Genomic DNA, 16,416 nt, shown 5'->3' with positions numbered 1-16,416 from the left:
TATGCGGAAATAAATCGAAGTTGGCATACAGGTTGCTCATCCCATAATTTGTCCTCACCATAGTCGTTCGCTTTAGGATAGAGTTGTCGCTCTTCTCAAGTAAAAATGAGGATTTGGAACATGTAGAAAAATAGCCGATTGAACCCTAAACCGTCCTCTGTAATCCACGACCTTCTCCAGTGCGCAATTAAGCGCTTCCGAAGTCAACTAGGCACAACAATCCTCCCATAGATCGACGCGCGCAGCCTCTCTGAAATGCTTCTATGAACGAACCGTGCAATCTTGTGGCAGGGCATACGATAGGCAGGACCCCAGCCTCTACTAAAGTAGAATGTCAAGAGGCGGATGTAGCCACTGCAAATTGCGAATTGGAGTGCCAGGTCGAAAGAATATACAGGCGGACAAGGCGTGAGGAAGAAGACCAGGGTCGCGTCATTTGCGTACGCTAGATCTAGCGCTAGCTGAGGATCATGGAAGGCAGCCCAACAACTTCCAACTGCACTCTCCCTGGTTAATTGGGTGTTTGATAGGGGAATAAGAGAAGTCGTATGTCAGGATGAGCCGGATTTCCGGTATGGATCACCCGATTCTAGATCTTAAGGTTGATAGCATCGTCAAAAAATGTTGACTTCAGGGCTAGCTTTCGGGAAACCAGCTACAGCATAAGACAAAATGAAAGTAATGGGACCGGCGCTTCTTGTGCCGGCCGGGGCGACCACGGTGCGCCCGATGTGAATCGGTCCGACAGGAGATAAGTAACTGTCGAGTTTCAACCGGTAATGCCTCAAGATCAATGTTCGCGGTTGATTGCCTCACTGAAAGTCGACGCCCCAAGCTTCGGCGCACACCTAAGGCTAAGTCGGCCTGGCAGCACGTTAGAAGAGAAAAAAACCGAATGAACTAGACTAGCCAAATGCCTGAGAAGGAACCACGATTGAAAACTTCTAGGGGATCTGGTAATCCAGTCCAGCTTAAACGAAGAGGAGCTACACAGACCAACGAGAATAAACTGCACATGCCAGCCACGCGCGCGTTACATAGAGAACCAAGGCTGTAACAGACCCGAAAAATGCTACAAGCAAGGGGCAGGCCTAGAGAGCATACGCAGACATGCCTTGGGCGATATAAAAAAAATCAAAGTCTTCGACCCCGCGAGCCTAGTCTCAGAAAGCGCATGGCTGATCTGGAAACTTAGATGCAACAGAGTAAAAGCAAGCGAACAAACAACCACTAGCAACAAAGAAGTATACGTAAAGCTCAGAGACACCTTGAATGAGAAACTAAACCAACAAAGGCTACTAACGAAGCAAAAGAAATATGGAAACAAGGCCCGACCACGAGCACATGGAGCGGGAACGAAAGCTGCCTGCCGGAAAACTGGCTTGAATACAGCGAGGTGCTAGTGGGTGTTCCTGATCCCCCAGGTCAGCACGAGCCCAACACTAGGCAAGAAGCCGGAAGTGCGTAAAGGTGTTTCTCCGCAGACAATAACAAAGCGTTGGCAACCCCAAACGACGACCCTGGAAGGACACGCCCCCTTGACAAACGTCAATGCACTGACGATACATAGCGAGAGCTAATAGAGGTTCCACCCAAAAAGAAAAGTAAAGTAAAAGGAACTTGTAGGCGCTCCTTGGAGCCAAGGCAACTAAAGGATTCGGGTCATTGCGACTAAAACAAATGAACCAGACCGGACGCAAGGGGCAGCATAGCTAGGCAGGTGACCAGCCACAGCATGGCAAAACTCTTAGAAGCGGGGCTGAATCGAACCGCCACGAATTTGCTTCGGTTTTAGACATTGCGTAGCTGTGTAAGCCTGTTTAAGCCTCAGATCACGATGGTGCATGTTGTACGCAACGGTATAGCCTGGGTGCTCGGATAACGAGAAGTCCTCCATCGTGCATGGACCAACTGCAAGGGCTTGTCCATCATGTGAAACCTTCCAAGTGGATATCATGTCACTCATATGGGAAGGAGTGAGGCGCTCCACGTGCTCCGATAAAACGGTGGGTACAGCTAGACTCATCATGCTCGACTTTGGCAAATGAGCAGTCCCAGATCCGAACCGTCTCGTCACCGGATGCTGAGGTTATCCTGGATCCATCTGGGGATAATGAGACCGAATTGACTCCATGAATGTGACCTTCGAAGACTTTGAGCTCTTCCCCAGTCATGACATCCCATACTCGGATTGTTTGGTCACCAGAAGCTGAAGCTACCCTAGATCCATTAGACGAGAAAGAGATCGAGTTGACCCATTTGGTGTGCCCCCGGAAGACTTTACGCTCTTCCCCAATCACTGCATCCCAGATTCGCACTGCCTCACCGGATGCTGAAGCTACCATCGATCCATCAGACGAAAATGAGACCGAGTTGACCCCATGAGAGTGTCCGTGAAGAACAATGAGTTCCTCCCCGGTCATCGCGTCCCAGATTCGTACTGTCTTGTCAGTGGATGCTGAGGCCACCCTGGATCCATCAGATGAGAACGACACTGAGTTAACCCACTTGATGTGCCCCCGGAGCACCTTGAGTTCTTCTCCAGTCACCGCATCCCAAATTTGCACTGTCTCGTGGTCGGAAGTCGAAGGGATCCATCACCCGAGAATGACACCGAACGGACCTAGTCAGTGTGCCCTCGGAGCACCCTGAGTTCTTCATTCGCCGTATCCCAAATCCGTATTGTCTTGTCACCGGACGCTGAGGCTACCCGAGATCCGTCAGATGAAAATGTGACGGAGTTGACCCACTTGGTGTGCCCTCGGAAGACCTTGAGTCCCTCCCCAGTCACCGCATCCCAAATTCGCACTGTCTCATCATGGATCCAAGGCGAGAATGAGACTGAGTTGACGGCACGCGTGTGACCTCGGATGGTGTTAAGCCAACACTCCAGTACAGAATATTTCCCTTATACTATTGAAAGGAGTTCACGGGATGAGTTGCGGTATTGTCTTAGCCAGTCGGTATCGGGTGAATGAGACAGAGCCGAATGGGAGATATGTCCAGCCGAAGCCGAAATGACTCCATAGTAATGGTAGGCAAAGCGACGGCTCCGCAACAGGAGTTGGAGTAAAGATTTGGCTCAATTCTGAAGTAGCGTTCAAAGTTTCATCATGGGTAGGCAGGGACATCACACACCTCACACCACACAGTAATCTTATCCAATTCAACTAGAACATTTTTTATTGATCCTAACAGGCTCAAGACTTCCAGCCACTTGACCGCCGATTCAGCGAGGAACGCCTCTAGTTTGTTGAATAGCTCCGTTGAAGGGTTTTCAATTTCCACCACGTGGAGAAGGCCGTACAGAGCGGCATATTGGACATCAGGGGAGATCTTAGACTGAATCTGGAAAGCGAGATCCGGAATGACGGAGTTGAGGATTAGAGGGTTGGGAAGTTGAAGAATATTTTCCTCGGGTAAACGGCAAAGAATATCGATGCAGTGCAGGGCGATATGAGAATGAAGATCACTCTTTTCTAGGTGAGCAGCAAGCGAGGAGCTCGCGACCCACTCCATGACGCCTTGCGGGTGATGGTGGGCAGCCGTGCCTTCCGATGGGTACGCGATTTTGGAAAGAAATGTCCCAATCGAGTGAGAAAGCCACCCATTTGGTTTCGCGAAGCTTAAGGGTTGCCACAGGTCTGTTATAAAAGTGGGAATGTTGGTTAAGAAAGAGACGCTGCGTAAAGCCTACATACCCAAGTCGAGCTTTATAATACTGTCATAATCTTCTGCCAGATTAACAACTTCCCAATCAACTGTACTGCATATGGCTTACCGTATTGGGGGTTACATGAGTTCCTACGAGCTCAGATATTTTCCCTCGGATGAGAGGTGCCATGCTTCGAGCCACCGAACCCCCGAACGTGTAACGCCCGTCTCCCGAGATTTCAAGATAATCTTGCAATAGTGAGCAGAACATCCAACAGTTCTCCTGGAGTGATCGCAATCATGAGCGCGCAGAATGGATCCGATCTCGTAAAATCATACCGGCCACACTTTATACTTCATCAATTCTTCGCAGATGATGCGAAGGTACGCACCGAAATCACCAAGAAAGGGCGGTCTTTGGAATTAGGAGAAGCTCATTCTACTCACCAATGTCGCAATAGACTTCCGCTACGACCCTTACGTTGTTTGCCCAAATTATAGTGTTTGTCCCATGGAAAACGTTGAGTATGAGCAACCATGCAATGACTGATAAGGTTGGAACGTTCTTGGCACGCCATTGAGAAGTGGATGGTATTACAACCAGGACAGCCGTGATGTATGACAGGGCTGCTAAGTCATAGCGAGCCATTAGACGAGACACGTGGAGCTCGTGCGCTAAAAGCCTGGAGGGAAGGAGGGACAATGCAAGCAAGGAAGCTTCGTGTGATTTCTGCCCTGGCACCACGTTCCCTTCCGAAAAGTCAAAGACGAGAAAAATGGAAGTTGCAGCCTCTTGACATGAACCTGCCGGTCGGTCGTCTAATAATCCTCACAACCAGCCTGACTTGACGCCCTGTTAGACACTGATAGCAATAGGGGAACTGTCCCCCAAAATAATCGGAAGCCTTGCCAGCGCATCGCATTGAGCAACTCTCCCAAGAAAATGACAGGGTATTGCCCTATTTCTCACACTACTACGCAAGGAGCCCCTCTCCAAATGGTATCTGAACTGCCAGTGCTAATTTCATCACCGCCGGAAGTCAAAACCCCTGGCATGTCCTGGAAGGGGTCCGCTGATCTAAAGGAATATCCGAAAATGGGACAAAGCACAGTGAACTTTGATGAACGAAATCAATCATCGCCGTGAAATGACGCGTCCGAAGCAATGGATATTGTACTGAGACACTTATGTTCCGAATTGGGTCATTGACTTGATATCTTGTATCTTCAGCTCAGGCGAGACTCGAGAATCAGACTCGTCGAACCATAACCCAGAACGGAGAACCAAAGGATGGAAAGAATTAAAACGTTCGAGGAGACTACGGGCTAGGCAGGTGACCAGCCTCTCTTTAACGGAAAGACTACGGGCCTGCTTGGTACAATCTGCACGTTTTGGAATATCCTTGGTGCCTGGATGATATTAACGTACGGGCTGGCGGATTGTGGGTTTCAGGTCGTCCTCCTTGGTCCGAGTTTTGGCGTTCGGCCATGGAGGTGGTTGGGTGTGTTGATGGATGGGTGGAGAGTGTCAAGGTAAGTGGGACAACGTCTTCAGAACTCACAACACACGAGGTGATGTCACGTGGGGGAAAAGTGGAGTCGTCCGGAGAAAAAGGAACCCCGATCCAAAAGTCACAACGCCAGTAGATGTGTTATGTTGGTCGTCGGTGTAAGTGTGCTGAGGCGCACTGGGACATTGGGCCCCGGCCGAATGACATGTCTCGAGTCATTTATGGATTCGCACGATCACTGGCATGATTGTGTTGCGGGATCCAGAATTGACATCGCTTCAAGTTGTGCTCGCCCTGTCGCTGTTGCACGATCAGGACGATCAAGTTTGACATACTGCATCTTCTCTTTCTTCCCAATGGCGGATCGCAATATCTTGAGCATCAAACCTCTCCAACAGGTAAAGGCGTGTCGACTCGCGTTGACCTTCCATAAATAACCCAATGAAAGGCAATGCCAACCACATGGCTCTTGGGCAGTGCAGTCATTCACTGCCACCGCGCTGTTATCGCTCCGCGCTGATCTGTCTCCCGTCAACGATGTCGCTGAAGGAGAAAGCCAACGCTCTCAGATGGGATGTTGATCGCCTTCTTGCAGGAGGAGGTACTGACATCGCCATCCCAATTCTCACAGCGATCAATGCTGCATCCGATGCATTCCCTCCTCTAAAAGGTCCCACTGGCGCCGCCCTCTTCATCTTCAGCGAGGTCCAAGTAAGTAACGGGTTACGATGAACCAAGAACCAAGGCTCATCACTCGTATCATGCAGAAGTTCAAGTCGGATAGGAAAGAATGGAAGGAATTCGGGAAATATGTGGTTGATGCCGCAGCAAAAGTACTAATGGCCACCGAGTCCTATGACACTTCAACGGAAGAGGCAAAACCTTGGCTAGAGAACGTCAATGAGCTGAACGAGTGCGTGCCATTGATTTTCGGTTGGCTATCCCATTTACCTGTCACTATACAGCGCGCTAAAACAGATTACAACCGAAATCGAACCAATCCTCGCAAAAATGAAGAAACGGTCCATTATTACCAACTTCTTGTCAAACTTAGTACATCCAGGAAGGATTGACGACTTCACAAAAGTTCTCGACAAAGCGTTGGCTTCATTCCAAGTAACTCTTCCTCGCGTTGTTGTTCCTCTATTATCCTGACTTGTTCGGAATCGTGTAGCTGAGAACTAGTCTAACGACTGGTGCTAAACTAACAGACATGGCAAATAACCAAAGCCGCGACTCAGTTCTGGGCGAACTACGATATCCGACCATCGCCCACCATGACCCGGCTGAGGGATGCATGGAGGGCACCCGAACAGATCTTGTCGACCGTATCATGAGCTGGTGTCGCAACATGGAGGACGACGCGAAGCGGGTGATGCTACTGACAGCCGTAGCCGGCGCTGGCAAGACATCCGTTGCCCATTCAATCGCGGCGAAGTGCAAGAGCGAAGGGTTACTGTTGTTGTCCTTTTTCTTCAAAGCAGGCGAGCAGTCGCGGCCAGATCGCCTGTTCAGCGGCATGGCTCGATCTCTAGCAAAACGCGACCCCTCATACTGTGCCTCCATCATATCCATTCTTAGGGACGATCCAACCCTCGCGACTGCATCTTTCCCAGTACAATTCGAGAAGCTCGTGGCTGGACCTCTCCGTTGGAGGGCTTTCGGCGATCCTGTGGTGGTAATCGTTGACGCTTTGGATGAGTGCGAGCCGCGAGACTTGGAACGCCTCGCCGATATACTTCGGAACGAAGTGCCAAAATCACCATCCAACATCAAGTTCTTTGTCACATCGAGACAAACTTACCTCGTGGATCGTCTTCTTTCACCCAATTTTCCTATCGACCGATTTGGCATAGATATCTTGGATAATGCCAATAAGCAAGACTGCTCTGTTTACATCCGCGCGCAGCTGCGTTGTCTGAAGAATGATCATTCGGGTCAGGGAGACGAATTCGAAGAGGATTTGTTGGTTCAAAACATGTCGGAAAAGGCTGGTGGCTTGTTCATCTGGATCAGCACTGTCTTCCGTTATGTGAGGCTGGCCAAGAAGCCGAGGAAAACGCTGGATAGGCTGCTCAACCCAGGTGCCTCTCGATCAACGGGTTCTCCTGAAGGAGTGATGGGTACGCTGTATACGACCATTCTGGACAAATGTGGTTGGGATGATGAAGATTTCGTGCATGACTACCCTATCGTTATGGGGGCGATCCTGATTGCTGAGCAACCGCTGTCTATTGTGGCGTGGGATGCAATTTTGTCGCCCATCCTAAACTCTTCCATCCATGACACGCTAGTTGAACTTTCTCCGCTCTTATTAGGAGTCTCCCATTCCAACACACCAATCCGCATCATTCATCATCGTTCCGTGACTTCCTCATGGGTGGAATCGGTCCTGAATCACTTGTGCATCATCGTTACATGGTGGATACGACAAGGGTGAATGCCCAGATGACCCTGCGCTTTACCGAGATCTTGAATAAGGATCTTTGCTGTGTGGAGGGTTTGGGGCTGATCGAAGATCTTCCCAAAAAGGATGAACTGCCGCGCATCCGTCAAGAGATGCTGTCGGAACAACTCCGTTACTCATGTCGGTGTATCGTGTACCACCTCGATAAAGTTCTGGAACCACTAGAGGCGCTCAGCGGATCGGTTCTCACATTTCTGAATCAGCATATAACACGCTGGGTGGAGGTCTGTGTGAGAACAGAAGGGTACATCAGTGTATCATCATTTCCCGAGTGGGCTAAGGTACGAAATATCAGTGAGGCTTATAAGGGATTCTTATTCAGTCTTGTTCGCTTTCAGTTGGGCGTTGATCGGAATTCAGAGGAAGACATTCACAAGTTGGTCCAAGTACTTGACAAAGTGAGACGGAATCTGTCATTCTTTTCAAGATTCCAGGAGGCACATGAGTTGGCAAAGGATTCCGTAACCCTCTGCCGTTATCTTGTGTCAGCGGATTCAGAGTCCTACACCCCAGATTTGGCTCGATCACTCAACGCTCTTACGTATCATTGGACAATCTGGGACGTCACTCCGAGGCGCTCCCAGTGATCGAAGAATGTGTCAAGCTGCAGTGCGAGCTCGTTGCTGTTGATCCGATGTTATACACCCCAGATTTGGCTAGATCACTCCACAATCTTTATGTGTCATTGGGAAATCTAGGACGTCATTCCGAGGCACTCCCAGTGATTGAAGAAAGTGTCAAGCTCTGGCGCGAGCTCATTACTGTTCATCCCACGTCATACACTCCCCACTTGGCTCAATCACTCAACAGTCTTAAGATATCATTGGAAAATCTGGGACGTTATTCCGAGGCACTCCCAGTGATCGAAGAAAGTGTCAAGCTCTGGCGTGAGCTCATTGCTGTTCATCCCACGTCATACACCCCAAATTTGGCCTTTTCACTCCACAATCTTGATGGATCGCTCACTCGCCTGGGACGTCATTCTGATGCACTTGCAGTGAATGAAGAAAGTGTGAAGCTCTGGCGTGAGCTGGTTGCTATTCACCCAACATCATACACCCCAGATTTGGCTCGGTCGCTCAACAGTCTTATGATATCATTGGACAATCTAGGACATCATTCCGAGGCACTCCTGGCGATTGAAGAAAGTGTCAAGCTCTGGCGTGAGCTCGTTGTTGTTCATCCCACTTCATACAACCCAGATTTGGCTCGATCGCTCAACAATCTTATGATATCATTGGACAATCTGGGACATTACTCCGAGGCACTCCTGGTGATCGAAGAAAGTGTCAAGCTCTGGCGCGAGCTCGTTGTTGTTCATCCCACATCATACAACCCAAATTTGGCTCGATCGCTCCACAGTCTTAATGAATCATTACGCAAAGTGGGACATCATTCCGAGGCACTTCTGGTGATTGAAGAAAGTGTCAAGCTCTGGCGTGAGCTTGTTACTGTTCATCCCACATCATACACTCCCAACTTGGCTCAATCGCTCGATGACCTTAATATATCATTGGTCAATCTGGGACGTTATTCTGAGGCACTCTCCACGATCAAAGAAGGTGTCAAGCTCTGGCGTGAGCTTGTTGCTGTTCATCCCACATCATACAACCCACATTTGGCTGAATCACTCCACATTCTTGCTCTTTCATTCGATTACCTTGATTGCCCTGCCAAAGCAGCACCTTTCATCGAAGAATCCATTTCACTTTGGCGTTCTATACACATTACTCATCCGATCCCATATGCCGCTGATTTAGCCTGGGCATTGCGGGATCTATCCAGGATACTTTCACGCCTGGGGCACTATGCAGAAGCATTTGATGTGGGTGAAGAGGCAATATTATACTCTCATCAGCTCCGTTCTGAATACCCTGACATCTATGCAAATTATCTTCGGCAGTTATATGCCAATATGGCTGCTCCATTGGAAGCTCTTGGAAGGGGTCATGAGTTAGCAGACATACGCACTCTCATGCAAAATCTATGATGAAAGGCGGAACATACCCTCTATGCAACAGAGTCTAGCTACAGGTCTGCACCACAGCGAACACGAATCTGTTCCTCGTATTCTTTCGTTTACCTCTGTCCGATTTATCAAAGCAGCCAGGTGTTCCAACTCTATCGGGATGACAGAAAAGTAGGAAGTAGATAAGCTAGGTCGGTGGGCATGAACTTGATGGCTGTCACTGAAACAGATTTCAGATATGGACCTGATTCCCAATTATGTCCCTGCGGCCGTCGATTGAGCGATTGCAATCGGAGTTGGTTCTGTTTTGATGCATCGACTGTAAATGGGTAGATATCCAGTGTAGTGATGCATACAAGTCAGCCTGAAGATAATCGCTTATAAGGACTTTGCTAGGCTGCGGGTTCCTGAACTCTACATTTACAGTGTAACTTGTGGGTGCGAGCAATGTGAGCCCAGAAGCGATGACAATTCAACAGCATGATCGATATTAATAATCAACCCAGCCATATGGAACTACGTCATTGTGTCTCCCTTGCATAGTGCTTCCTAACCTTGTCAGCCACAACGCCCATACAAGCAACTCTACCAGTCTCGGAATCCTCATCGGAAGCATTTGTGTTCAGGGCTGTGTCCGTCATGGCCATCGTGCGGATAGGTTGATAGGGTTGTATTTTTCAGAAAGTATATACCCCTGGCGTCGCTGGTTGGAACAACGCAATTACAGCTTCTTTTAGAGGCACATGCACAAGGGGCTGCCAGGTCCTAAAACCGTGGTATCATCCTGACCCTTGAGAGAGAGGGACACGCTGAGCCAATTCGCGGTTTCAACATTATGAGAGTGTCATGTAACGCATTAATGTGTGTCCTCCTTAGAGGTCCATTTGGGAACCACGATTGCAAACTTCTAGGGGATCCAGTAATCCAGTCCAGCTTAAACGAGAAGCTACACAGGCCAGCAAGAATAAACCGTACATGCCAGCCCGCGCACGCACTACACAGAGAACCAAGGCTGCAACAGACCCGAAAAATGCTACAAGCTAACAAGGGTATACTAGCAAACCTCGCTCTCGCCCTAAGCTTCAGCTTGTAGGAAGCACCAATTGAACCGAAAACTCCCTGGGCAGACCTGGAGAGCATACGTAGACATATATACCTGAGGCGGTATAAAGAAAATCAAAGTCTTCGACCCCTGAGTCAAGGGAAAGAATCCATGTAAAGTCCGTGCTAAGCCAAAGTGTCATGGACAACCTCAACAAGACCGGAATCACACTGAAAACTATAAACGGAGAGAAGCCAACTAACAAGTCATCAGCACTAAAAAATAAACGAGACATACCAATAAGCATACATCCATGTGGAAAATGGCGTTCAACGCCCACAAAATAGGGAAAAAATCGCATACTGCACAGATGGATATGCCGAAGATGCGAGTAAAAGGAAGATATGAAACCACATCCTTGCCCCCACAACGGAAGCAAATAAGAAACAAATCAACTGGCCAGAGAGTATAGATTACACACATCATGGCGACCCCCGAACAAAACTGCGATGAAAAACCAAGACAAGGAACCTCACGACTACTCATAATCCTAGTCCCAAAAAGCGCATGGCTGATCTGGAAACTTAGATGCAACAGAGTAAAAGCAAGTGAACAATCAAGCAAAACAACCACTAGCAACAGAGGGACACACGTAAAGCTCAGAGACACACTGAACGAGAAACTAAACCAAGAAAGGCTACTAACAAACCAAAAGAAATAAGGCACTCCCTGACCATGAGCACATGGAGCGGGAACGAAAGCTGCCTACCGGAAAACAGGCTTAAATACAGCGGGGTGTTTCCCCAGGTCAGCGCAAGCCCAACAGGCCGGAGGTGCGTAAAGGTGTTTCCTCGCAGACGACAACAAAGCATGGCAACCCCAAACGACGACCCTGGAAGGACACGCTCCCTTGACAAAGGTCAGTGCACTGACGATACATCGCGGGAGCTAATAGAAATTCCACCCAAGAAGAAAAGTAAAAGAAACTTGTAGGCACTCCTTGGAGCCAAGGCAACTAAGGGATTCGGGTCATTGTAACTAGAGCAAATAAACCAGACCAGATGCGAGGGGCAGCATAGCTAGGCAGGCGACCAGCCACAGCATAGCAAAACTCATAGAAGCGGGGGCTGAATTTGCCTCGGTTTAGACATTGCGTAGCTGTGTAAGCCTGTTTAAGCCTCAGGTCACGAATGATGCATGTTGTATGCAACGGTATAGCCTGGGTGCTTGGATAACGAGGAGTCCTCCATCGTGCATACCAACTGCAAGGGCTTGTCCATCATGTGAAATCTTCCAAGTGGATATCATGTCACTCATATGAGGAGGAGCAATAAAGTGAGGCGCTCCACATGCTCCGATAAAACGGTGGGTACAGCTAGACTCATCATGCTCGACGTTGGAAAATGAGCAGTCATAGGGAACGGTCGGTCGGTCAGAAAATGAAACAGTGTGAAAGTTGGATGGGATGGGCTTGTTACTGAGGGACATTCCTTCCCCAATCATCGCATCCCAGATCCGAACTGTCTCGTCACCGGATGCTGAGGCTATCCTGGATCCATCAGGGGAGAATGAGACCGAATTGACCCCATGAGTGTGACCTTCGAAGACTTTGAGCTCTTCCCCAGTCATGACATCCCACACTCGGATCGTTTGGTCACCAGAAGCTGAAGCTACCCTAGATCCATCAGACGAGAAAGAGATCGAGTTGACCCATTTGGTGTGCCCCCGAAAGACTTTACGCTCTTCCCCAGTCACTGCATCCCAGATTCGCACTGTCTCACCGGATGCTGAAGCTACCATCGATCCATCAGATGAGAATGAGACCGAGTTGACCCCATGAGAGTGCCCTTGAAGGACTTTGAGTTCTCCCCCGGTCATCGCGTCCCAGATTCGTACTGTCTTGTCAGTAGATGCTGAGGCCACCCTGGATCCATCAGATGAGAACGACACCGAGTTGACCCACTTGGTGTGCCCCCGGAGCACCTTGAGTTCTTCTCCAGTCACCGCATCCCAAATTTGCACCGTCTCGTCGTCGGAGGCCGAAGCTATTCTGGATCCATCACCCGAGAATGAAACCGAACGGACCCAGTCAGTGTGCCCTCGGAGCACCCTGAGTTCTTCTCCAGTCACCGCATCCCAAATTCGTACTGTCTTGTCACCGGACGCTGAGGCTACCCGGGACCCGTCAGATGAGAATGTGACGGAGTTGACCCACTTGGTGTGCCCTTGGAAGACCTTGAGTTCCTCCCCAGTCACCGCATCCCAAATTCGCACTGTCTCATCATGGGGTGCTGAGGCTATCCTGGATCCATCAGGCGAGAATGAGACTGAATTGACGACACGACGCGTGTGACCGCGGATGGTGTTAAGCCAACCATCGCGCACAGAATCTTGCCCTTGAACTATTGGAAGGAGTTCACGGGATGAGTTGCGGTATTGTCTTAGCCAGTCGGTATCGGGTGAATGAGACAGAGCCGAATGGGAGATATGTCCAGCCGAAGCCGAAATGACTCCATAGTAATGGTAGGCAAAGCAACGGCTCCGCAACAGGAGTTGGAGTAAAGATTTGGCTCGATTCTGATGCCGCAATTGGCGGCAATGATTCTGAAGTAGCGTTCAAAGTTTCATCATGGTTAAGTAGGGACGTCACATACCTCACACCACACAGCAATTTTATCTAATTCAACGAGAACATTTTTTGTTGCTCCTAACAGGCTCAAGACTTCCAACCACTTGAGCACCGATTCAGCGAGGAACGCCTCTAGTTTGTTGAATAGCTCCATTGAAGGATTTTCAATTTCCGCCACGTGGAGAAGGCCGTACAGAGCGGCATATTGGACATCAGGGGAGATCTTAGACTGAATCTGGAAAGCGAGATCCGGAATGACGGAGTTGAGAATTAGAGGGTTGGGAAGTTGAAGAATGTTTTCCTCGGGTAAACGGCAAAGAATATCGATGCAGTGCAGGGCGACATGAGAATGAAGATCACTCTTTTCTAGGTGAGCAGCAAGCGAGGAGCTCGCGATCCACTCCATGACGCCTTGCGGGTGATGGTGGACAGCCGCGCCTTGCGATGGGTACGCGATTTTGGAAAGAAATGTCCCAATCGAGTGAGAAAGCCACCCATTTGGTTTCGCGAAGTTCAAGGGTTGCCACAGAGGACTAAAGGTCTGTTATAAAAGTGGGAATGTTGGTTACGAAAGAGACGCTGCGTAAAGCCTACATACCCAAGTCGAGCTTTGTAATACTGCCATAATCTTCTGCTAGATTAACAACTTCCTAATCGACTGTACTGCATATGGCTTACCGTATTGGGGGTGACATGAGTTCCTACGAGCTCAGATATTTTCCCTCGGATGAGAGGTGCCATGCTTCGAGCCACCGAACCCCCGAACGTGTAACGCCCGTCTCCCGATATTTCGAGATAATCTTGCAATAGTGAACAGAACATCCAACAGTTCTCCTGGAGTGATCGCAATCATGAGCGCGCAGAATGGATCCGATCTCGTAAAATCATACCGGCCACACTTTATACTCCATCAATTCTTCGCAGATGATGCGAAGGTAAGCACCGAAATCACCAAGAAAGGGCGGTCTTTGGAATTCTTGAATGTTCTCGCGGCGTGCCCTTCCCGCGAGGACTTTCTCAGATGCTGAGAGCTGAGCCTGCAAGAATGTCAACAGAAATTTCAGCAACCAAACAACAACGATCTCACTGTATCGTTGGCGCGAGTTTTACCAAGTTTTCGCGCAAGTGAGAGGAGGTTTAATCCGGCGCGTCGATCAATCCGTAGCCATATATCCTTTTTCTCTGGACGGCGTAATTGGAAGATAAGGAAACGGTGCAGGACGAAGCTTCGGTACTGGGAATAGCAGGATGTGCTGATGATCCTGGCCGTTTGAAGCCATAGATGTTTGTCGATGACTTGTTCACAAAGACCCTTTAACGAACATGTCCCCCCAGAGCTCCGGACCGATAGAGTCGACCCGTTAGAAAAAGTCGAAAAGGCGGAGACGGTGGTGAAATCTGAGAAGGTAGAAGAGGTCCGTATGAGAGGAGGGGGTCTGCCTGTGGCAAAGTCAGTATCGTGGTTCTCCTCGATTGGTTTTATAGCATGTAGAGCATTCGGTCCAAATTCTGTGCTAAAAAAATCCTCCTGGGGAAACCATTGTCTAGTCATTAACTTGTATAAACAGGTGCTAGACAGCACTCACGGGAGGCTCGAGTTCAGTCTGTCCATTCCCTCCCTGAGAAGAGATGGCGTTCTGCCTAGACAGACGTGGACGCATCGTGGATCAGGGTTACGGAGGATCATCTAGGGACAGACACTTCGGCTTTGATTTAGCCTTCCCGTCGAAGGGTCTAAGGCCGTATTGTTGGTCGTACAAAAAGCGCGATGATGAACCTCTCGATATAGGCGCGCGACTTCTGGCTGCCCTTCTTAAGTTCTCGTTGCAAAGTACCCCCATGGCATCTTTCTTCCGAAACCCGTAGTAGTTCCTAGTTCAAAGGGGAGTCCATCACCAAAAGCCGCCGCGGCTGAACAGCACAGGGACTGGGCAACCATATTGATTTTCCAGGCCGAGCTTTACATAATTTGCGGCCGAAAGTCTCGTGATTGGGACCTTGTGCAAGCGCCGGAGTCGAGTTGCGGGTTGTTCACCTTTCATTGGCTTGGCTTCCTCGTTCGCCGGCTTTAGAGCGGACTTTGGCGGCTTGACGTTGCACTGACGTCTGACGTCGGGTCGGAAGCATTTCCCGCCCAGCAACTTTCACATTGCCTCACTCAGGTGGCGTCTATGTACACAACAGCGGATTATCGCTCTCATCTTGGGCGCTGCGGACTTTGATCTCCCGACGTTGGAACCATTTACATAAGTGTGGCATAGCAGGATATAGTGCCCTGCCGGTGCATCAACTTGCAAGAGACTGCATAGCAATGTCCATTCCACACTGAGATTCCTCTGAAACGGTCAAGAGCGTTGTGGAGTGCTGTAGAACGTTGTGGGGAGTAGCTACATTGAACCAGCCCCATTATTATCAAGGCACATCTCTTCAAACCAGATCTCCATCCGTTTCCCACTTTCGTGTCAACGCGTATCAGTTACTGATATGTTACATGTTTCACCGTTGACTGTGCTCCGCATGTAGCGCTTACGCGCGTATTTTTCCTTTATTAGTTTTGACTCATCATGTTATTAGTCTAGCTACTTATACCGCTGTGCGGTTACAATGTTACAAGCGTGAGATCTTCCCCCGTTGAGTATCCCCGCTGAGTGCTATATAACAAGATTTTGGACATCGATTGATCATTCCATTGGCTCGTACAACAAATATAACAATGAAGATAATATGTAAACCGCACATACGACCGACGACCCGCCGAATTGTCCCTCACTCAACGACACACGATCCGAGAAGCTCAAGGGTCTCTTGCATCGTCCAGAGGCCTTCTTGGATGCCGGACAAGATGCTCTTTGAGATGCACTTGAGAACCCTGGACGGTTGCCCCGCGATTCGACCTGCAGCCAGATGCGGATCAGTACGATTAGAGCTTCAGCGGACCGAAACTACATACCTCGGTGCCTTCGAGCTGCTCCCCGAGCCCGAGGCGCGTCCCTTTTCCTTTGAGATCGCGGAGAAAAGGCGTGGCTTCAGCAAGGGAGCCGGAAGATCGAAGTTCGGGGGGGGGGGGGGGGGCTTCGCGAGGTCGTAAGCCTTGAAGGTCAGCCTCACACCTGCTTGGCGACGACGGGATTTTGTGTCTGCCTT

General features: G+C 49.5%; 3 protein-coding genes across 3 annotated transcripts; 1 reads left to right on the top strand and 2 right to left on the bottom strand.

The window, feature by feature from the left end:
- Positions 1-4,102: 4,102 nt before the first annotated feature.
- EI90DRAFT_2814607 (GPCR fungal pheromone mating factor) lies at positions 4,103-4,291 on the bottom strand (the record flags this gene model as incomplete). Its single annotated transcript, XM_039053546.1, has 1 exon — positions 4,103-4,291. A coding segment is annotated over one exon (189 nt), but the record flags the coding sequence as incomplete, so codon positions are not given.
- Positions 4,292-5,230: 939 nt separating this feature from the next.
- Positions 5,231-9,787, top strand: EI90DRAFT_3056353 (uncharacterized protein). The gene is made up of 8 exons (XM_039060229.1): positions 5,231-5,563; positions 5,614-5,876; positions 5,933-6,078; positions 6,131-6,281; positions 6,340-7,530; positions 7,614-7,913; positions 7,971-8,116; positions 8,146-9,787. Exons 2-8 carry the CDS (start codon positions 5,628-5,630, stop codon positions 9,620-9,622), a joined length of 3,660 nt encoding a protein of 1,219 aa, XP_038916593.1. The 5' UTR covers positions 5,231-5,563; positions 5,614-5,627; the 3' UTR covers positions 9,623-9,787.
- Positions 9,788-12,164: 2,377 nt separating this feature from the next.
- On the bottom strand, positions 12,165-15,332 carry EI90DRAFT_2995614 (WD40-repeat-containing domain protein; the record flags this gene model as incomplete). Its single annotated transcript, XM_039056195.1, has 7 exons — positions 14,859-15,332; positions 14,360-14,800; positions 14,163-14,309; positions 13,951-14,106; positions 13,871-13,900; positions 13,298-13,813; positions 12,165-13,247 (listed from the first exon to the last, which is right to left on the bottom strand). Coding segments are annotated over exons 1-7 (2,448 nt in total), but the record flags the coding sequence as incomplete, so codon positions are not given.
- Positions 15,333-16,416: the final 1,084 nt, after the last annotated feature.

This window comes from Cantharellus anzutake (genome assembly GCF_015039405.1).
Source record: "Cantharellus anzutake strain C23 chromosome Unknown EI90scaffold_21, whole genome shotgun sequence".
In the NCBI taxonomy this organism is placed as follows: Eukaryota; Fungi; Basidiomycota; class Agaricomycetes; order Cantharellales; family Hydnaceae; genus Cantharellus; species Cantharellus anzutake.
This window is presented reverse-complemented; position numbering and strand designations above follow the sequence as displayed.